The sequence below is a fragment of the Thalassophryne amazonica genome, chromosome 15 (assembly GCF_902500255.1).
Source record: "Thalassophryne amazonica chromosome 15, fThaAma1.1, whole genome shotgun sequence".
NCBI classification, from domain to species: Eukaryota; Metazoa; Chordata; class Actinopteri; order Batrachoidiformes; family Batrachoididae; genus Thalassophryne; species Thalassophryne amazonica.
In genome coordinates, this window is record NC_047117.1 from 42,194,753 (window position 1) to 42,217,444 (window position 22,692).

The window sequence follows — 22,692 nt, forward strand, 5'->3', positions numbered from 1 at the left end:
CAGTTCTGTGCTCTTTTCAGTTATCCAACACTAGTGATACCAGAAACTCTCACCTCACCGCTTTTTCAGTGCTGAAGAATGTTCCCTGTGAATTTGAAGACCCTGGCAGTAATAGGACTAGACTTATGCTGAGCACAGGCAAAGTCTTCACAGTGCCTGATGCCAATATTTTGTTGTTTTGTTGTCAAGTTGTTGTTGAAAACAACAATTAACACAACCTGCTGAGCACTGTATTTCAAAATGCATTATTTCTTAATGTTTCATTAGGTAACCAGAGGAAAGGCAGATGCCACACTGAAGAGAGAGCAAATCACAAAGACCTTCAACATTACCAAACTGGTGGGGGCTGCTATATTCGTCCATGTTAGCATGCTGACAGAAAGTGGTAAGAAAGACAACCTATATATGTGTGATTGTGCATATTCAGTTTGTTTGATCATGTGCTAATGTTTCCAAAAACAACAATGGGACAGAAAGACAACAAAGATATTATAGTGGGATGAGTGCCAATGCAGGACTGCAGATTTTCTGTAATTTAAAACAAAGAAACCTTCATAACTTGGATGGATATTAATTTTTACTTTGACATTTATTTGTGTGTCTGTCTTTAGGTAATGAAATGGTTGAGGCAGAGTTGAGAGGAATCAAGATTGTCACATCACCCTACACCATCCACTTCAAGAAAACACCCAAATATTTCAAACCAGGAATGTCCTTCGATGTTACGGTAAAAAAACAAACAAAAAAATATACATTTATTACTTTTTGCAAATGTGTTGACAGCACATCAAAGTTAAATTCATAACTTAAAAAGCATTAAAAACTCCCATCTGAAATTCAGTAGTCATTATTTTCATTTGTTTTTCAGTGTGTCTGTATTTGCAGATGAGTTATTCTTGTACTTTTGTGACTTGGATATTACACCCATCATGCTACACTGGTTTATCAAATCAAATTATTAATGTTTTCGTATATACAATAACATTCTGGTCAATATAAGACAGTGATGTAGGCTATGGGCTAGCATTCATCCTATTGAGATATCCTATAATCCCTTGCGCACCATAAAGGCGCTGCAGTCAAAGCAGCATGGAAAAACCACATGACGACAACTGCAGAAGAACATTACACCAACAACATGTAATTTTTTATGCCTTTCATAACATTTATAAGAGACTGTATACATGAGACCCCTGAACACTTGCTAAAACAAATATTCCATATATTCTGTGCCTGCTACGTTAACCTGCGTGGAACTTCGGAAATGCAAATCGAATTTCAGACATATGTATTACTCTGGAACAAACAGTATAAACAATGTTGTAAGGACAATAAGCGAGGTGTTAAAGTCCCCCAGAATGACATGAACAATGAGCAATCATGGCTCATTCTCATTGAAAATAACTGAGAAATTACTTGAGATTCTCACGTGTACATAAAACACAAACAATAACAACATTTAAAAACCTAGATAATATATTCACAAGAGCTTTATGCACAATATACAAAGAGTTTTACCTTGCATTGTTGTCTGCTGTTGTCCGTGTTGCTGTTGGGAAAGTGTAGTGACACGGACCCAAAACAGGGTGCGTAAATGAACGGACAATGAAAATGCCAAAGATAACAATTTAATGTTGTGAAATGTGCACAACGGAATACAGATACGACTTTAGGTTACAGTCAATTAAACAATAGGTGATGTGTGGGCAGGCTCGAGGATAGGAGACGCCCGTCCATAGAAGAGTCGGCCCCACACGATTTCCACTGCCAGCGGAGACCTGCAACGCACCGAAGCCGCCAAGTCCTGAGTCCCCAGGTGGTCACCGCCTCCAGCTGTCGGATCGGGTACTGCTGGCAGGAAGAACAAACAGATCAAGTGGGTGTGTGCACACCCAGCAAACAGTTCAGCACAGTCCCCTCCACCACTTCCAGCAAAACAGGAACGCTAAGTCCGTGCAGTACCAATAATATACTTAAGTGATAAGTGAGGAGCGAGAACGCCAACTCCTTCCAACTTCCACCACCCAGTTCCAAGCTGTGAGTATACAAGGTTACGACTGCCAGACTTAGAAACAGGAAATGTGCGAACGGCACAGTTACGGCTGAGAGGTTTACCTGTCGGGTAAGCTGATTTCTCGGCAGGGATGTGACGTCTCTGCCAGGCTTTTATTGTGTGATGAATGATGAGATGAGTGGTGACAGCTGTCAGCTCCGGGCTCCTGGGGTTCTCATGCGGCGACTGCGCCCTCTGGTGCCTGAAGCCCACCATTCAGGCAGGGCGCCCTCTGGTGGTGGGCCAGCAGTACCTCCTCTTCGAGCGGCCCACACAACAGGACCCCCCCCCCCCCCAACGGGCGCCTCCTGGCGCCCGACCAGGATTGTCGGGGTGACGGTGGTAGAAATCAGCCAGGAGGACCGGGTCCAGGATGAAGCTCCTCTTCACCCAGGAGTGCTCTTCGGGTCCGTAACCCTCCCAGTCCACCAGATACTGGAACCCCCGGCCCTTCAGACGGACGTCCAGGAGCCTGCACACGGTCCACGCAGGCTCTCCATCGATGATCCGGGCAGGAGGCGGCGCCGGTCCGGGGGTGCAGAGTTCCGAGGTGTGGTAAGGTTTGATACGGGAGACATGAAAAACAGGATGAATCTGCAGTGAAGCTGGCAGCTTCAGCTTCATTGCAGCCGGACTGAGGACTTTGAGTATGGTGTATGGTCCAATGAAGCGGTTTTTCAGTTTCTGGGATTCCACTTGAAGGGGGATGTCCTTCGTGGATAACCAAACCTCCTGCCCGGGCTGGTATGCAGGGGCCGGGGAACGCTGGCAGTCTGCATGGGCCTTAGCCCTCGTCCGGGCTTTAAGCAGGGCAGAGCGGGCAGTACGCCACACCCGACGGCACCTCCTTAGGTTGGCCTGGACCGAGGGCACCCCGACCTCTCCCTCAATGAGCGGAAACAATGAGGGCTGATACCCCAAACATACCTCAAACGGGGAGAGGCCGGTGGCAGATGAGATTTGGCTGTTGTGAGTGTACTCGATCCAGGCCAGATGGTGGCTCCAGGCCGTCGGGTGCGCAGAGGTCATGCAGCGGAGGGCCTGCTCCAAATCTTGGTTCGCCCGCTCTGCCTGTCCGTTCGTCTGGGGATGGTACCCGGACGAGAGGCTTACGGTGGCCCCCAGTTCCCTACAGAAACTCCTCCAGACTTGCGAGGAGAACTGGGGACCATGGTCAGAGACAATATCGGATGGAATCCCATGCAGATGCACAACATGGTGGACCAGGAGGTCTGCTGTCTCCTGGGCTGTCGGGAGCTTCGGGAGGGCCTCGAAGTGGGCCGCCTTTGAGAACCGGTCCACTATCGTGAGGATGGTTGTCATGCCCTGGGATGGCGGGAGGCCCGTGACAAAGTCCAGGCCGATGTGGGACCAGGGGCGATGAGGCACAGGTAACGGCTGGAGGACTCCTTGTGCTCTGTGGTGGTCTGCCTTGCCCCTGGCGCAGGTGGTACAGGCCTGGACATAATCCCGGACGTCGGCTTCCATAGACGCCCACCAGAAGCGCTGCCAGACCACTACCATGGTTCTTCGCACCCCTGGGTGGCAGGAGAGCTTAGAACCATGACAGAAGTCCAGGACTGCAGCTCTGGCCTCTGGTGGGACATACAGTTTGTCTTTTGGGCCAGTCCCCGGGTCCGGGTTCTGTGCCAGGGCCTCCCGGACAGTCTTCTCCACGTCCCAGGTGAGGGTGGCCACGACAGTGGACTCGGGGATGATGGTTTCCGGAGGATACGACAGCTCAGTCTTGACTTCCTCCTCGTGTACCCAGGACAGGGCATCAGATCATTGATTCTTGGTCCTGGGGCAGTATGTGATCTGGAAGTCAAAAGCCTGAAGAACAGTGACCAGCGGGCTTGCCTGGGGTTCAGACGCTTGGCGGTCCGGATGTATTCCAGGTTCCGATGGTCCGTGAAAACCGTAAATGGCACCGCAGCTCCCTCCAACTGGTGTCTCCACTCCTCAAGGGCCTCTTTCACCGCCAGAAGTTCCCGATTGCCGACGTCATAGTTCCTTTCAGCCGGGGTCAACCTGCGGGAAAAATAGGCACAAGGATGGAGAACCTTGTCGGACTTCCCACTCTGGGACAGCTCGGCTCCTATCCCTGAGTCAGAGGCATCCACTTCAACTACAAACTGGCAATTGGGATCGGGCTGCACCAGAACTGGTGCATTTGAGAACCGGCGCTTCAACTCCCTAAACGTGGCTTCGCACCGATCCGACCAGATGAAGGGGACTTTAGTGGAGGTTAGGGCCATCAGGGGGCTAACTACCTGGCTGTAGCCCTTGATGAACCTCCGGTAGAAATTTGAAAAGCTGAGGAACTGCTGCAATTTCCTACGGCTTGTCGGTTGGGGCCAATCTCTCACCGCCGCAACCTTGGCCGGATCAACGGCGACGGAGTTGGAGGAGATTGTAAACCCCAAGAAAGACAAAGAAGTGCGGTGGAACTCGTACTTCTTGCCCTTCACAAACAACCGGTTCTCCAACAACCGCTGCAGGACCTGACGTACATGCTGCACATGAGTCTCAGGGTCCGGGGAGAAGAACAGAATATCGTCAAGGTATACAAAGACGAACCGATGCAGGAAGTCCCGCAAGACGTCATTAACCAAAGCTTGGAATGTCGCGGGCGCATTGGTGAGGCCGAACAGCATGACCAGGTACTCAAAGTGACCTAACGGGGTGTTAAATGCCGTCTTCCACTCGTCTCCTTCCTGGATCCGAACCAGGTGATATACATTCCTAAGATCCAGTTTTGTGAAAATTTGGGCTCCATGCAAGGGTGTGAACACTGAATCCAACAGAAGTAACGGGTATCAGTTGCGAACCGTGATCTCGTTCAGCCCTCTGTAATCAATGCATGGACGGAGTCCGCCGTCTTTCTTGCCCACAAAAAAGAAACCAGCACCCATCGGGGAGGTGGAGTTTCGGATCAACCCGGCAGCTAAAGAGTCCCGGATGTAGGTCTCCATTGATTCGCACTCCGGACATGAGAGGTTGTACAGCCTGCTGGACGGGTACTCGACGCCCGGGATCAAATCAATGGCGCAATCGTACAGATGGTGGGGGGCAGCGTGAGTGCCAGATCCTTGCTGAAGACGTCAGCAAGGTCGTGGTACTTGGCTGGCACCGCCGCCAGATTGGGGGGGACTAGAACCTCCTCTTTAGCTGTCACACCGGGTGGAACCAAGGATCCTAAGCACTCCCGGTGGCAGGTTTCGCTCCACTGCGTCACAACCCCAGACGGCCAATCAATCTGGGGATTGTGCTTTATCATCCATGGAAAACCCAAAATCACTCGGGAGGTAGAAGGTGTTACATAAAACACAATCTCCTCCCTGTGATTCCCAGATACAACCAAAGTCACGGGCTGTGTCTGGTGTGTAATTAATGGGAGAAGGGCGCCATCTAGTGCCCGTACCATCAATGGTGAAGGTAGGGCCACTAGAGGGAGCCCGACTTCCTTTGCCCATCTGCTGTCCAGCAGATTCCCTTCTGACCCCGTGTCCACCAGTGCTGGGGCGTGAAGGGTTAGATCCCCACTCAGCATCGTGACTGGGATGCGTGCGGATTTATGGGGTTTCCCCGCGTGAGTATTATGGCCCACCCTTAGCCCAGTCTCTAAGGGCGGGCATTGTAGTTTAACCGCTTGGGGCAGTTCTTCTGTGTGTGCTCACTCGAGCCACAGAAAAAACACTCACCGCGGACCAGCCTCCGTTATCTGTTATTTGATTTCACTTTGGCCCTACTCGTGTCCTTAGCTTCGTCAGGAGGGGGAGCTGTTGCCACACGGAGCCCTCTGGCTGTGGAGTGTGGGGACGGCGGCACCCTTTCGGACCCAGAAGGAAGAGGGACTGTTCGTGCCCGGCCACACCCTTCGCCCCGCTCCCGACGATGTTCTTCTAGTCGGTTGTCTAACCGTATAACCAGGTCGATAAGCCCGTCAAAATCCCGCGGCTCATCCTAAGCCAGCAGATGCTCCTTCAGGACCGGAGACAGTCCATTTATGAAGGCGGCGCGGAGTGCAACAGTATTCCAGCCGGACCTCGCTGCCGCGATGCGGAAGTCGACTGCATACTCGGCTGCACTCCGACGCCCCTGTCTCATTGACAGCAGCACGTTCAAAGCAGTCTCGCCTCTATTGGGGTCAATAGTCAATCAATTTATATAGCACCAAATCACAACAAACAGTTGCCCCAAGGCACTTTATATTGTAAGGCAAGGCCATACAATAATTATGTAAAAACCCCAACGGTCAAAACGACCCCCTGTGAGCAAGCACTTGGCGACAGTGGGAAGGAAAAACTCCCTTTTAACAGGAAGAAACCTCCAGCAGAACCAGGCTTAGGGAGGGGCAGTCTTCTGCTGGGACTGGTTGGGGCTGAGGGAGAGAACCAGGAAAAAGACATGCTGTGGAGGGGAGCAGAGATCAGTCACTAATGATTAAATGCAGAGTGGTACATACAGAGCAAAAAGAGAAAGAAACACTCAGTGCATCATGGGAACCCCCCAGCAGTCTAAGTCTATAGCAGCATAACTAAGGGATGGTTCAGGGTCACCTGATCCAGCCCTAACTATAAGCTTTAGCAAAAATTAAAGTTTTAAGCCTAATCTTAAAAGTAGAGAGGGTGTCTGTCTCCCTGATCTGAATTGGGAGCTGGTTCCACAGGAGAAGAGCCTGAAAGCTGAAGAGGAGTGGAGGAGGAGGAGGAGGAGGGGAGGAGGGGGTGATCAAACACTTGTTTGAACTCCCGCACAAACCCAGCATATGTTGTTAGGAGCCGTGAATTCTGCTCTCAGAGCACCGTAGCCCAGGCGCATGCCTCTCCTCGAAGCAAGTTTATAACATAAGCCACCCTGCTTGCATCATACGCGTACATGACGGGACGCTGTGCAAAGACGAGCGAACACTGCGCACGTCTCAACACAACCTCTGTACGGCTCCGGAGGGCTTATGTATGCTTCAGGGGACGGGGGGTCATTGAACGACCACTGGAATGTCTGTATTTGGCACTCGGTCAGCAGGAGGAGGTGCTGCAGCAGCGCCCTGCGCGTGCGCTTCCACCTGAGCAGTGAGAGCCTCCATCCTCCGATTGAGTATAACATTCTGCTCTGTTACCAAATCCAACCGAGCAGTGAAGGCGGTTAAGATTTACTGCAGCTCACCTAACACGCCTCCTGCTGGTGCCTGTGCACCTTGCGTTTCCATTGGTGGTTCACTCGATGGTTGACGCCCCTTGGGATCCATGACGATTGGCCGAGAAATCCTTTTGGGAAAGTGTAGTGACATGGACCCACAACAGGGGGCGTAAATGAACGGACAATGAAAATGCCAAAGATAACAATTTAATGTTGTGAAATGTGCACCATGGAATACAGATACGACTTTAGGTAACAGTCAATTAAACAATAGGTGACGTGTGGGCAGGCTCGAGGATAGGAGACGCCCGTCCAGGGAAGAGTCGGCCCCACACGATTTCCACTGCCAGCGGAGACCTGCAACACACCGAAGCCGCCGAGTCCTGAGTCCCCAGGTGGTCACTGCCTCCAGCTGTCGGATCGGGTACTGCTGGCAGGAAGAACAAACAGATGAAGTGGGGGTGTGCACACCCAGTAAACAGTTCAGCAAAGTCACAGTCCCCTCCTGAGGGAATAATCCACCACTTCCAGGAAAACAGGAACGCTAAGTCTGTGCAGTACCAATAATATACTTAAGTGATAAGTGAGGAGCGGGAACGCCAACTCCTTCCAACTTCCACCACCCAGGTCCAAGCTGTGAGTATACAAGGTTACAACTGCCAGACTTAGAAACAGGAAATGTGCGAACGGCACAGTTACGGCTGAGAGGTTTACCTGTCGGGTAAGCTGATTTCTCGGCAGGGATGTGATGTCTCTGCCAGGCTTTTATGGTGTGATGAATGATGAGATGAGTGGTGACAGCTGTCAGCTCCGGGCTCCTGGGGTTCTCATGCGGCGACTGCGCCCTCTGGTGCCTGAAGCCCGCCATTCAGGCTGCGCGCCCTCTGGTGGTGGGCCAGCAGTACCTCCTCTTCGGGCGGCCCACACAACAGTTGCAATGGTTGAATTGCAGCATTATCAGACCGTCTCAATGCATTTCTCAATGTTGTTGACATCTTGAAGAGTGGCAAACTCTCTTAGATTTTGCGAGATTTTGTGGGGTTTGAAACCTCAATAGGGCGTATGGTTCCTATAAATTTGGTATCATTAGAAAGCTTAGGATGTCCAGATTACAAAAACAATAATGCCTCACTATGACATATAAGCACTTTTATTGACCTACCCTAGCCAAATGTACATGTCTGATTATGACAGCTAATATTTTTTTTCCACACACCATCTTTTAAGCAAATGAGACATAAGAAGCCAAATGAAAGCTGTCTTTTTGTAGATTTCACTAAATTTTCAATTATGTGCACTGTTTTCTTGTTCAGATCAGAGGGTACATATACCTTCATACAAACCCCCATGTCGAAAGTTGTAATGACATACTCTCAACCTACTTTATGTACTTCATATCTGGCCTCTTCTGCTACTCACAGTCATTCTTTGACAGTTTTGTATTCTGTAATAGGTCCGTGATAGGGTGGTTAATGACAGTGTCGTAATTCAGTGTTGTCATATGTCATAGTGAGGCCCAGTATATTTACTGTTACGTTATTTTTGTAATCTAGACATCCGAAGCTTTCTAATGTTACCAAATGTATAGGGTTGGGAAAGTGGGGAGGGTTTGCATGTGGGACCATGCTGGCCCATATCCTAATGGAAGAATTTAGGCCAGCAAACTGACTGTTCATATATGAGATAGTGTTCTCCCGACACCAAAAATGTAATAATTGGTACCACTACCAGTAAAAATACATGATCTGCAATACCAAATTCAACACCATGGTAAAAAATAAATAAATAAATTCATACATAAAAAAATATAACACAATACTAAAATACCCTCAGCTGTATGAGCATTTTGTTCTTTATGATTGCAGTTGTTTAATTAATTATTAAGCTCCTATTGTGTTACATACAATTTGTCCATGTTCAATACAGCCTCTCTATCAATCAATCAAAAACAATATTTATGTTTTAATGGCATCTGCAGGAGTCCTTGCGTGTATGCATATATGAGCTTCTGAGAAGAGCGGAAGTTGTGCAAATCAAGGAATATTTGTACATATTAATGAGTCAAATTTAACTCCATAGAAGTTAGTTTTGAGTGAGCAGAAGTTAGCGTGCGTGCTGATGTCTGCAAATTGTCTTGTCAATCAGTTCAGAGATGTTATTAAGTTCCAAAAGCAGCATTTTTCATTATAGAAGTGTTTATTTCTCACTAGCTTTTACATAATATATGAGAACGGTGTTATATCTAGCCAAAAACAAAGCCCTTACTACTGCAATCATGTATGTGGGCTTGTAACTCAGAATGCACATCTCATATAATGAGTTTGTTATTTATGGTATGTTTATCTCAAAGAAACACAGGCATTTGAGGGTCATTTCAGTCATAATTTACATTTCTTAACATGTTTCAGTCAACTCGTTAGCTCCTTTTTTAAGTTTTAATGGGTTTGTGTTGTTGATGGCAGGTTGAAGTTTTGAATCCTGATGAGACTCCAGCAGAAGGTATTGCAGTGGTGGTGAATCCAGGTCAAGTGCAAGGTTTAACTGCACCAAATGGCATGGCTAAGCTTACCATCAACACAGTAATTATGCAACAAAGACTGGAAGTTACAGTAAGTATTTGGTATTTTTTAAACTTTTGACCATCATTATAACAGCCAGTTATAGCAAATGAAACTTTCCAAATGCACATTTCATTTTACAGATTGCTGTTTATGAAGAAATCTATTAAATGAACTTGACTGCTTTAAGTCTTTAAATAAAAAACAAAAAATACTGTGTTGCTTTTATAGCCAACCTTGATTCCAACAAATTAGCTCAGAAGTGGGTGAGCAAACTTTCATAAAACTTGGTAGGAATCCCAAGATGAGTGTCTCCAGCTTATTAACTTTTTGAGTAGGGGTTGGGGAGGGGGTGAGTCAAAGGTCAGGGTCAGTAGCATCAGAAATATAGTCCAAAAAAGACACTTGTTCTATATGTAACCTGGGAGAGGTCAATTAAAGTGATACGTTTTCTGGCCATGATAATTTGTGAGCATGTTTTCCATTAATTGTGTTAACCAAGTTCAAATCCATCATGAACAACTCCTCTCACCCTCTGCACCGGACTGTAGTGGAGCTGACCAGCTCGTTCAGTGAAAGACTGAGGCACCTTCAGTGCAAGAAGGAACGATACTGCAGGTCGTTCCTCCCTGCTGCTGTCAGGCTGTACAATAACACTGTGAAACAACCACATGCAATAATGTCCACAAATCATGTGCAATATTAATATGTCCACAAATCATATGCAATAACAACTCATTTACAAATCCCAGCACTAATGTCACCTTATCACATCTAAACTCCATTTCACATATCGTAAAGAAGATGCTCCTATCTCCTTTTCAATCCCAATCATGTTTATATATATGCATATGTATATGTGTATAGATGTGTGCGTGCATGTGTGTGTCTGTGTGTGTATGTATATGTGTATATGCATATATGTATATATGTGCACATGTACATGCACACCCACATACTTATATACATATGTATGTGGGTGTGTATGTATATGTGTATATATATATATATATATATATATATATATATATATAGATAGATAGATAGATAGATAGATATATACAGATATATACATATGCACATATGTATATGTGTGTGTGTGTATATATATATATATATATATATATATATATATATATATATATATATATATATATATACATATTCTATTTCTACCTCATGTCTTATGTCTTGTACTGTTACAAGTATTATTATTATTGCTTATCCTTGCACACGCTGTTTAATGAACATTTTCCTCTACTCGCACCCACCTTGTGTGTTTTTTAAGAGCTGACGTAACATGTGAATTTCTCCTCTGTGAGATCAATAAAGTTTATCTTTAATTGAACCCTTGAATTAAGTAAATGTGAACATGTTTCCCTTTAATTGAGCCCTCAAATTAATAACACTCCTTCCACACCTTGACGATTTAACCAGCACATACCGACCTTATTAAAAACACTGGCATACGTCTAGTAAGTTATGGATATGTTTTGTATAAATTAAGAACGTGTTGAAGCACATTGACGCACGCTGATATACATCGTAATACGCTGAGTATTTTAAAAAATTTTGGGCATGCACAATATTTCCAACGTATGTCTCATACGATCAGCATATGTGGGACATAGGTTGTAGGTAAGTTATGTGATTGTAGACAAACATTTCTTGTCCATTGATGCTGTCCATTGACTGACTCAAAGCTGCAGTCCTCTCATGCGAACCGTTCAGACTGTTTCAAATCTTAAAACTATTCACAAATGGAGTAAATATTATACAAATAATGAATGTTTATGAGTTCAATGGTACGAATATTTCATGAGGTGAAAGCTGTAACAAATACCCATTTAATACCTATTAGTACGTTGGATGATGTTGAAACTGAGGATGGCCTGTTGGCTGGTTCCAACAATATCAAAGATTTCGTGTCTGCTACCTACCTACAACTCGCATGGAATGTCTAAAACCTAAAATTACTTACAGAGATCTTATATATGCTACTCTGGAACCACCCCTAAATCCAAACAGTCCAACTGTCAACCCCACTGAGGTCCTTAGTCTGGGTCTCATTAACATAAGATCACTATGCTCACAATCATTGTTGATTAATGATCTAATTATGGATCATCACTTAGATATGATTGGAGGACAGCTGAGATCTGCCCACCGGCATACACATTTAGTTATGTCCCTCGTGATGCGAGGCAAGGCCGGAGTGTTGCTCTTATTTATAAATGTAGGTTTAGCTTATTAGCTGTTGGGGGTAACAAATATAAGTCGTTTGAGCATCTGATTCTCCACTCTGCCCACAATGCTACATTTTGCCAAGGTCAGAAGAACAAAAATCAGCCGTATTTTTTTGTCACTGTATATAGGCCCCCTGGCCCATACTCTGAATTCTTAGATGAATTTGGTGTGTTCATCTCTAATTTGTCAACTAGTGCAGATAACCTTCTGATTATTGGTGACTTTAACATTCATATAAATAAGCCTTCTGATCCCCTCTACAAATCATTTATGGAAATTGTGGATGCATTAGGATTTCAGCAATGCATTCAGGACTCGCCACACATTAGTGGGAATACCCTGGATTTGGTTCTCGCATGTGGCATTGCTGTCACAAATATTGACATCATGCCTCTTGCATCAGTGGTCTCTGATCACTCACTTATTAAGTTTACAGTTTCGCTGCCATGTTTAGTGAAACAGCATCCTTATTTATCACTGTGGCGATGCATCAACTCCTCAACTAAGACTGAACTCGAAGCTAGACTGCCTAATGTCTTAGCTTCACATTTGGCAAATGCCCAGTCAGTAGACAGTCTTGTGGATAGTTTAAACTCAGCTCTCAAAACTACACTCGAGATGATTGCACCACCTTTGTTAAAACCACGCCCCCCAAAACACAGCCACCATATCCCTACTTAGCTGGGCTAATTAAACCCTACGTACCAGCTCGGGCTCTGCATTCTCAGGCTGCAGGACTACTTTGTCTCTAGGGTGAATTCTGAAGTCTGCGGGTCAGAGCTTTCTCTTATCGTGCCTCTGTTCTGTGGAATGATCTCCCTGCATCAATAAAACAGTCAGATTCTGTGGAGACTTTCAAGTCCAGACTTAAGACGCACTTATTTTCCCTTTCATATGGCTAGCGTACTGGCATAGTTACTATGCTTTTTACTCTTTTAAATTCATTGTATTAGGAAAAAGAGCGAGGAACCAAAAACATAACCTGTCCCGGAGGTAACAGGGAACTACAAAACCTGCAGCACCAAGGGAAAAATAGATAGGGGAAAAATAAAAGGAGCTAACCTGCTGAAAGGAGGAATATACTGACTTGACAAACCAACTTAGCGAAACCTTATCAGAACCCTGGAACATTAATGACCTAGCGAGTAAACTACATGATGAAAAGAACAGTTCTCAAACACTCAAAAAATGTAGAAGGCGTGAACACTGACCAACCAAATTTAGAGGACCAACCAGGAAATTCATTATAGAGCTGCATGAGGTGCAAAGAAAGAAGTTGTTTAGTCAAGAAATGTGAAATACAATATAATACAATACAATACAATGCATATATAACAAAATAGGGAAGCATTATTACATACTGTAAAGCGGATTGTGTTGGTAAACACAGCAGGAGGTGAACTGACAAAAGAAAAAGCTGCCCCAAAAAAAGTAAATGAATGACTCACTGTCCGGCTGATCATAGATGCTAGAGTTCCTTGTGTGGATGGTACAGATGACTGAGTGAGGTGAGGAGGTTCACCAGTTAAATCCTGGGGAGAGGATGCCGTTGGTGAATCAGCAGACTCCACCCGTGACTGTGGTAAGGCGCACATCATGGCTGATTCAGCAGGCTCCATCACTGACTGTGGGAAGGCATGCGCTGTGGCAGATTCAACATGCTCCGTCATTGATGGTGGGGAGGCGTGCGTCATGGCTGATTCAGCAGGCAGCGTCGGTGACTGTGGAGAGGCGCGTGCCTTGACAGATTCAGCAGGCTCCGTTGGTGACTGTGGAGAGGCGCATGCCTTGACAGATTCAGCAGGCTCTGTCGGTGACTGTGGGGAGGTGCGTGCCATGGCTGATTCAGCAAGTGAAGGCGGTGAAGCGTGCATTGGAACAGTGCTTTCTGACGACATCGAGCACCATAGAGTGCAGAGAGCTGGGGAATCCTGACGTGTGCACACTGTGGGGAGGCCCTGTGGTACCTATACGGCATAATGCTGTGTGGGTGTGACTTTTCCTGAAGGTTCTGCTTGTTCTGGTGGCGTCATGGCAGGTGCCGCTGTGCGCAGTGGAGACATAGATCTTCCTGATGGCTCAGCGGATGATCTTTAAGGTAAAATCTCCGCTGAGGAGTCAGGCAACAACAAGGCTTCTCTTTCAGATGAGGAAGCGACAGATGATGGTGCACGAAGCTTGTGTGGTGCTGGTATTAGGGGCTGACTGGGTATGGCCAGCGTGGGTGTGGCATACGACCATGGAGCTGGTTCTCCTTGTTGGCATTGCACAGCCGGCTTCCACGTAACTGAGCATCATGGTGCTTGTGTCGGTGGCAGACAGAGCATGCTCGGTGTAACCAATTGAGATGGCGAAACTGCTGCAGCAGACAGGCTTGATGAACTGTGGCACATCTGAGCAGGACTCATAAATGTCACTTTCAATCAGAAAGTCCATGGGTTCTTCAACACATGGAGGCATCTGACCTTGCCTAAAAAAGTTCTTGATATTACCTAAATCAGGTTGATATGACCTCAGGCTCAGTCTGCAAGATCTGGTCTAATGCTGCTAGGACTCGCTTTCTGTCCAGCCGATCAGTACTGTCCCAGTAATCATAAAATGAGTCTTGAATCTTGAACAGAAACATGGCTGTGTCCTGCAGTGTCTGCCCTTCCAAATCAGATGACGTGTCATCCTCAATGTCTTCTCAATCTGATTCACAGTCTGAGAGTAGGAGGCTGGATGACAGGTGTAATTCAGGCTGACTCATCGAGGCTGGGAGATGCCCTGCAGCAAACAAACTGTCCAGGTCTTGTAGGTCAGGAAAAAATTCAAAAAGCTAGAAATTGGCTTCCACCAGATTCCAAGCTTTGTCCAAAAAAAATCAAAGTTCTTCTTCGGGGTGTAGCATGAATGAAAACAGTTGAAGAAAAAGTTGATCTGAGAAAAAATGTCCTTTATGGTGGCCATGTCTGGGATCATGACGGTTGGGTATGAGCTTGCTGTGTCCATTTCTGGCCAGTTTGTTCTGTCAGGCAAGGGCCAAGGCGGGGCACAAACAGGGTTGGACACAAATGCAAGACTCATACTGCAGGCTTAGGAGTAAAAAGGCTTTATTGGAGAAAACAAGCAAAGGTTCGGTACACTGGTGCAAACAGCCAAGCAAACAAAACTGGAAGGAGTAGGCAAGGTCATTGTCAAAAAACAAGCAGGTTTCCCTAATGGCAAGGCAGGATGCAGAGGCAGAGACTAGAGCGAGGTCAAAAAAAAGGTGAGGTCGATACACGGGTAGATAACAGAACAAGATACCTGGGAGGCTGGTAAGTGAATGTTGAAATTCAACAAATTGGCAGTGAGGTGGCAAAAACAAAGGACTTAAATAGAACCAGTGGTAATTAGGGAACAAGACACAGGTGCTGGAGAACAACCTGGAAGCGGGGTGTGGCAAACAGAGGGGACAGGACACACCCACACCAAACCCTGAACACCAGATAAGAGAGTGCAGTCAGACAAAAGCAAAGTGAATTGGGCCCAACTCAAAGCTGAACCTAAAACCACTGTGATCTAAACAAAAAGTCAAAACCGCTAATGTATAAAATTCAAGTACAAATAAAATAAAGACCTAACATGAAAAATCAAAGAATTAACCAGAGAAGAAATGCAAATACTGGAAAGAAATCAACAACATAAATAAAGGCTCAGATAAACTAGATTGGAACTAACACATGGCCTAAGTAAGATAAACAGATAATTCAACATATGATAAAATCAAAACAAACAGGTGATACAACTAAAGATTACACAAAGGGAAAAAGCAAAGACTGGACACAAACTAGAACAGAACTTGACTCATGACTAAAGCATGATGAACAGACAATACATGATAACTCAAAAACAAAACCATGACCTCAATATATCAAACAGAAAATTAAAGACACAGGATCGAAGACTGATACAGATGAGTCCAGATAATAACAAGAGCCCAGAATGGGCTGAATCATGACACCTTCTCCTTGACCACAATGCTGGGAGGAACCGAGGAACTAAGGCACCCCTTGAGACATGCTTCGCTCCACTGAGTAATAACCCTGGTCAACCAATCAATGCCGAGATTGTGTTTGGAAACCCAAGGGTGGCCTAAAACCAAGGGAGATGATGAAGGAATAACAAAAAACTGTATGGTTCCTCTGTGATTTCCCGACACCACTAACATGACAGGTTTAATACAGTGAGCAATGGCCGGAAGGGCCATGCAGTCTAACGCATGCACGGACACTGGGGTAGCAAGCGATTCCAGAGGTATATTATCTTTGGAAGTTTACGCTGAATCAATGAAATTCCCTTCGGCTCCCGTATTAATTAGAGCCGGGGCCAAAGGCGTCTCATTGCAAAAGAAGAATAGTAGCTGCGATTTGAGTGCAACTGGATCCCACACCCGTGAATTTGGCTTGGCTCACCTGCAGCCCAATTCTAGGGATGAGCGTTGGCTTTGGCCGAATGGGGCAAGTGCTGAGGATATGCCCCTTAGCACTACAATAGAGACATTCTCTGGCCACCAGTCTCCATTGTCGTTCCACTGGGGATAATTTGGCCCTGCCAAGCGGCATAGGCTCTCCAGCAGGGGGAGCTGGCATCAATGGCGCTTGGTAGGGATGGCCCCAGTGCATGTCGCCGGGCAGGGCGAACGGAAGCTTCTCGGTCAGCCCGACGGCCTTTGTCCCAATGTTGCTCCATCAACCAGTTGTCAAGACGTATAACGAGGGAGATGAGAGAATCCAGATCAGCTGATTCATCACGGACCGCCAGCTCATCCTTAAGTGCGTCGTTCAACCCGTGAATGTAAACGCTTCGCAGCACTGCAGTGTTCCAGTCTTCCTCCACGGCAACAATGCGGAAGTCGACCCAAAACTCCGCTGCGCTGCGCCTGTTTTAGAGTTAAAAGATTGCTAGTTAACAGTAACATAAAGTAAACAATGTGTGCCTTGGCATCTTAAGTTGAACTTAAGTACTATTTCCCCCCAAACATTTTGTGTAAAACATGAAATAAAGTCAGTCTTTCTTGACTTCAATGAACATGAATACTTCTTTTATAAAAAATAAAATACACAATCTTTCTTGACCTCATATTTAATTTTTGATAGCACTGTAATGACAAAACATACAATTTACAATCAACATTGTTTATAAATGTAACATTTAAAATTCTTTCTACCATTTTTCAAACATTTAAATTCTTTCTAAACATTTTAGTTATTGAAATTATTATTATTATTTATACAACTCCAATTCCAATGAAGTTGGGACGTTGTGTAAAATGTAAATAAAACAAACTACAGTGATTTGCAAATTGTCTTCAACCTATATTCAATTGAATACACCACAAAGACAAGATATTTAATGTTCAAACTGTTGTGTGGGCCGCTGAAGACGAGGTACTGCTGGCCCACCACCAGAGGGCGCCCTGCCTGCTGGCAGGTTGCAGGCACCAGAGGGCGCAGTGGCCATAAGGATTCCACCAGGTGCACTATGCAGCTGTCATCACCTGTCACACATCTACTCATCACATTATCCATAAAAGCCTGGGAGAGACACCATAACTCTGCCGAGTTATCTGCTTACCTTACAGGTAAACCAACTCAGCCGTTTTGTGCCATACGCACATTCATTGTAACTGAAGGCTTTACAGTTGTGACTTATACTTGCAGCTTGTAACCGAGTTTGTGGAAGTTGGAGGAGTTGGCGTCTCCACTCCTCACTTTTGACTTACTGAGTATAACCATTTACACTGCACGTTCTCCAGTTTTCCTCTGCACTCTGGGAGTATCTGGATTTATTCCTTCAGGAGGATTTCTGTGAGTTACTGACTGTTTGCTGGGTGTACCCACACCCACCTTAACCAGTTTTGTTCCTGCCAGCAGTACCAGGTCTGACAGCTGGAGCGGTGGCCACCTGGGGATTCAGGACTTGGCGGCTCTGGTGTGTTGCAGGTCTCCATTGGCGGTGGAACTTCGTGGGTCCCGGCTCTTCTCTGGATAGGTGTCTCCTACCCTCGGGCCTGCCCACGCGTCACCGTTTTTAATTGACTGTCTAAAAGCATATTTGAGTGTTGTGTACATTTGCAGAATAAATTGTGATTTATTTGGAATTCCTATTGACCGTTCATTTACACCCCCTGGCGTGGGTCTGTGCATTCACTTTCTCAACACAAACTCATAAACGTTATTGTTTTTGTGCAAATATTTGCTCATTTTGAAATGGATGCCTGCGACACATTTCAAAAAAGTTGGAACGGGGCAACAAAAGACTGGGAAAGTTGATGAATGCTCAAAGAACACCTGTTTGGAAACAGATGACTGTCACGATTGGGTATAAAAGGCGCATCCCCAACAGGATCAGCTGTTCACAAGCAAAGATGGGGTGAGGATCACCACTTTGTGAACAACTGCGTGAAAAAATAGCCCAACAGTTTAAGAACAATGTTTCTCAACATTCAATTGTAAGGAATTTAGGGATTCCATCATCTACAGTCCATAATATAATCAGAAGATTCAAAGAATCTGGAGAACTTTTTACATGTAAGCGGCAAGGCCGCAAACCAACATTGAATGACCGTGACCCTTGAACCCTCAGGCAGTACTGCATTAAAAAATCACATCATTGTGTAAAGGATCTTACCGCGTGGGCTCAGGAACACTTCAGAATATCATTGTCACTTAACACAGTCCGTCGCTATATCTACATGTGCAAGTTAAAACTCTACCATGCAAAGCGAAAGGCATACATCAACAACATCCAGAAATGCCGCCGTCTTCTCTGGGACCGAGCTCATTTGAAAAGGACAGATGTAAAGGGGAAAAGTGTGCTGTGGTCTGATGAGTCCACATTTCAAATTGTTTTTGGAAATCATAGTTGTCGTGTCCTCCGGTCTAAAAAGGAAAAAGACCATCCAGATTGTTACCAGCGCAAAGTTCAAAAGCCAGCATCTGTGATGGTATGGGGGTGTGTTAGTGCCCATGGCATGGGCAACTTACACATCTGTGATGGCACCATCAATACTGAAAGGTACATCCAGGTTTTTGGAGCAACACATGCTGCCATCCAAGCAACATCTTTTTCAGGGACATCCCTGCTTATTTCAGCAAGTCAATGCCAAGCCACATTCTGCACATCTTACAACAGCATGGCTTCGTAGTAAAAGAGTGTGAGTACTAGACTGGCTTACCTGCAGTCCAGACCTGTTGCCCATTTAAAATGCGTGGCGCATTATGAAGTGCAAAATATGACAACAGAGACCCCGGACTGTTGAACAACTGAAGTTGTACATGAAGCAAAAATGGAAAAGAATTCCACCTACAAAGCTTCAACCATTAGTGTCCTCAGTTCCCAAACGTTTATTGAGTGTTGTTAAAAGGAAAGGTGATGTAACACAGTGGTAAACATACCACTGTCCCAGCTTTTTTGAAATGTGTTGCAGGCATCCATTTCAAAATGAAAAAAATGAACAAATATTGATATAACACATAGTGAATAGTGGATATAACACATAGCTGAGTGGATCCTTGTCATTTGATTGGTGGCTTGTATGTTACGTGACATGGATTATTTATACCATTTGCCATTGTGTTTCACTGACTGTGCAATAGTTCTTTTTAGCGTGCAATTTTAGTGCTACATGAAATGTGCTATTGCACGCTCTGACCAGTGTGCATGCTCACACTACCGGGGCGACATTTAGCTAAACCTGGTGGAGTTTGTTTTGCTGGCAGACGACGATTTGAAGGTGCTATTGTCGTTGCTAATTCTTCTAATACAAAAAAATCCACCATGCCGTAAGCCTTCTAGAGGCATGAAGAGCTGTCAGGATGAAGAGGATGAAGTTAGGATGAAAAGCTGGACAAATTTCTGACACAATTTCTCGCTGGAGTGAGGAAAGCAGACAGTCTGTACACGGGGTCAGCGGATGGCATCAGAAGCTACTGAGAACAGTTTTGGATTCCTATTTAAAGTTTGTCTTGGACTGTTAAGCACCAGTGATGCACACCAAAATGCAAGTCCCTTTTCTGTTGTTTATAAAATAATAAAATATCAATGACATCTATTTTCACCATTATATATCATCTTTAGTGGGACCTCCCTGCTCCTGCAGCAGTTTCTCTACAAACTGGAGCATATCGCTTGAACTGCCCTTGTAGCATTTTCTGTTATTTTAGCAGGAATGTCATGTTTTTTCATCTTGCTTAGCAACTTCATCAGCCACATTTTCCCTTAGAGTTTCAATAAAGTCTGATTTTATATTATTATTGTTTTTTTTTTTTTTAGCCTGACATTTTTATGATTAAAATTCCCCTTGGGAGCATCACGGCTTTAATAAGTTGGATAACGTGTTCACAATGTTTAACAGGAGTGCCATATGTGATTTTATATCCACTAGCTCCCATAAAGATCCATACAGATGACATACACCATGTGCATATGCCAAGTCTTTTGTAGATGTTTACAGTTTCATTTTCGTTGTGAATGCTACTAGCTCTGCTCACTGAGTATAACACTGCAGAGAACATTTTCACCCTGCTCTTGATCAATTTCTAGCTGTATATTGCTTTAAGACAGTCAACTCCATGATAGCAGGAGGCATGCACAAAAAAATTCTAACTGAAAGGTTGCATAACGGTCCCACTTTTAATTCTGAGCTTGATGAAATTAAACACACTTTTTAGATTCTCTTTCCCCAGATACTGGTAATGTCAGCTGGATTGACAGTATAACACAGAGACACACACACATCTGGATACACTAAAACATGAGAATAAGTTTTCATACTTTGATTAGTGAGCACAAATTTCCAGCGTACTTTAAATATATATATTTTTTGTTGTGGCTGGCGTGCCTGGCTGGCTTTTGTGTGTCTTCTGTTTCTGTCTTTTGGTTTTCCTCCCAGGTGGTGCGCATTTGGGACTGAGTGGCTGTGTAGCTGAGTTTATCAGGACCTCACCCTGATCACCTGAGGCTGATCACGTGCAGCTCGTCAGGACTCACAGCTGTGGTGCATCTACACGGATTGGAACATGGTGGCATTTAAGTCTGGAGTGCACAGTGTGTGTTTGCCAGAGACTCGACCTTGTGACCAGACGGGTGAGATCGTCGTCTCAAGAGCCATCTCATCATCAGTGGATGCAGAGAACGTCCAGGTTTGATGCATGGTCTGTGAAAGAGGAGGGGGTGAGGTCTCACGCTCGTCAACACACTTCCTGAGGTACGTTAGATTTTGTGACTAACATTTATACAGTCAGTAAATGTGGTGTCCCTCACACCTTATTATATTGAGCTGTTATGTTAGTCATTTTAATTAGCTTCCACTGCAGTGAGTTTGTGAACAGGGTGTTCTATGCCTGCAGGGTGGGAAGCTGATTAGTAATCAGCTTCCAGATAGATAGATAGACAGATACCCTCTCTACTTTTAAGATTAGGCTTAAAACTTTCCTTTTCGCTAAGGCTTATAGTTAGGGCTGGATCGGGTGACCCTGGACCATCCCTTGGTTATGTTGCTTTAGACGTAGACTGTGGGGGGGTTCCCATGATGCACTGTTTCTTTCTCTTTTTGCTCCGTATGCATCACTCTGCATTTAATCATTAGTGATCGATCTCTGCCCCCCTTCTCGGCATGTCTTTTTCCTGGTTCTTTCCCTCAGCCCCAACCAGTCTCAGCAGAAGACTGCCCCTCCCTGAGCCTGGTTCTGCTGGAGGTTTCTTCCTGTTAAAAGGGAGTTTTTCCTTCCCACTGTGGCCAAGTGCTTGCTCATAGGGGGTCGTTTTGACCGTTGGGGTTTTTCATAATTATTGTATGGCCTTGCCTTACAATATGGAGCGCCTTGGGGCAACTGTTTGTTGTGATTTGGCGCTATATAAGAAAAAAGTTGATTGATTAATTAAGCCAGGAAGTGTTTGCTGTTTGTACACCTTTGAGCGGTCTCTCTGTGTGTGGAGTGTGGACTCACAAGATGATTTCTTCATTCACAGACTCGGTTTGTCGCGGCCACCTGGGGGGTGTCGGCGGGGTCCTTGGGTCCGAACTGGTTCTGGCTCCGGACCGTTAGCGCTGCTGGGAGTGCACCGCAATCCACCACGCCAGACCGCGCACTTTTATATTTTTCACATCACTGTTATGTTTATTAAACTCTGTTATCCTTTGTACCATGCTCTGCTTATTTCATACTGGGTCCTTCAAACGCTGGTCAATTCTCCGGGCTGCGTCCGACACATAACATTTTTAGTTTGAAGGTTACTGCAATTTGTGTGTTTTGATTGTTTTTGTTCATTTATTAAAAGATGTTATGCTGCCTAAAATTTTCATGAATTCATCACTGTGTGGATTTGATTGTAGGCAAAGACCAGTGATCCTGGTATTTCGTCAGGAAGACAAGCATCTGCCTCCATGATAGCGCTACCATATTTGACCCAAAGCAACAACTACATCCACATTGGTAATCAACATCTTTGTTAAAAACAGTACTTGTGGTTTTAATCATGCTGAAGGACTTTCTGTGCATTAAATGTCTTTAATTTTATAAGTTGTAGCACTAATTGTACATTGTTGCATTGTTCATGTAGGAGTGGGTAAAGCTGAGCTGCAATTAGGAAACAACTTGAAAATCAACTTCAACCTCAACCAACAGTCAAATCAAGAACATGACATTACATACCTGGTGAACTTTT

At 45.1% G+C, this 22,692-nt stretch overlaps 1 protein-coding gene across 1 annotated transcript in view; it reads left to right on the top strand.

Moving 5' to 3' along the window:
• LOC117526580 (complement C3-like) overlaps positions 1–22,692 on the top strand; it is a gene marked incomplete at its 5' end in the record, with an annotated part of 127,466 nt that overhangs the window by 19,482 nt on the left and 85,292 nt on the right. Inside the window, 6 exons of the mRNA XM_034188639.1 lie at positions 268–385; positions 612–727; positions 9,658–9,804; positions 13,588–13,911; positions 22,361–22,460; positions 22,588–22,682. Of these exons, the coding sequence (XP_034044530.1) occupies positions 268–385; positions 612–727; positions 9,658–9,804; positions 13,588–13,911; positions 22,361–22,460; positions 22,588–22,682 (900 nt within the window). The remainder of the gene's footprint in view (positions 1–267; positions 386–611; positions 728–9,657; positions 9,805–13,587; positions 13,912–22,360; positions 22,461–22,587; positions 22,683–22,692) is intronic.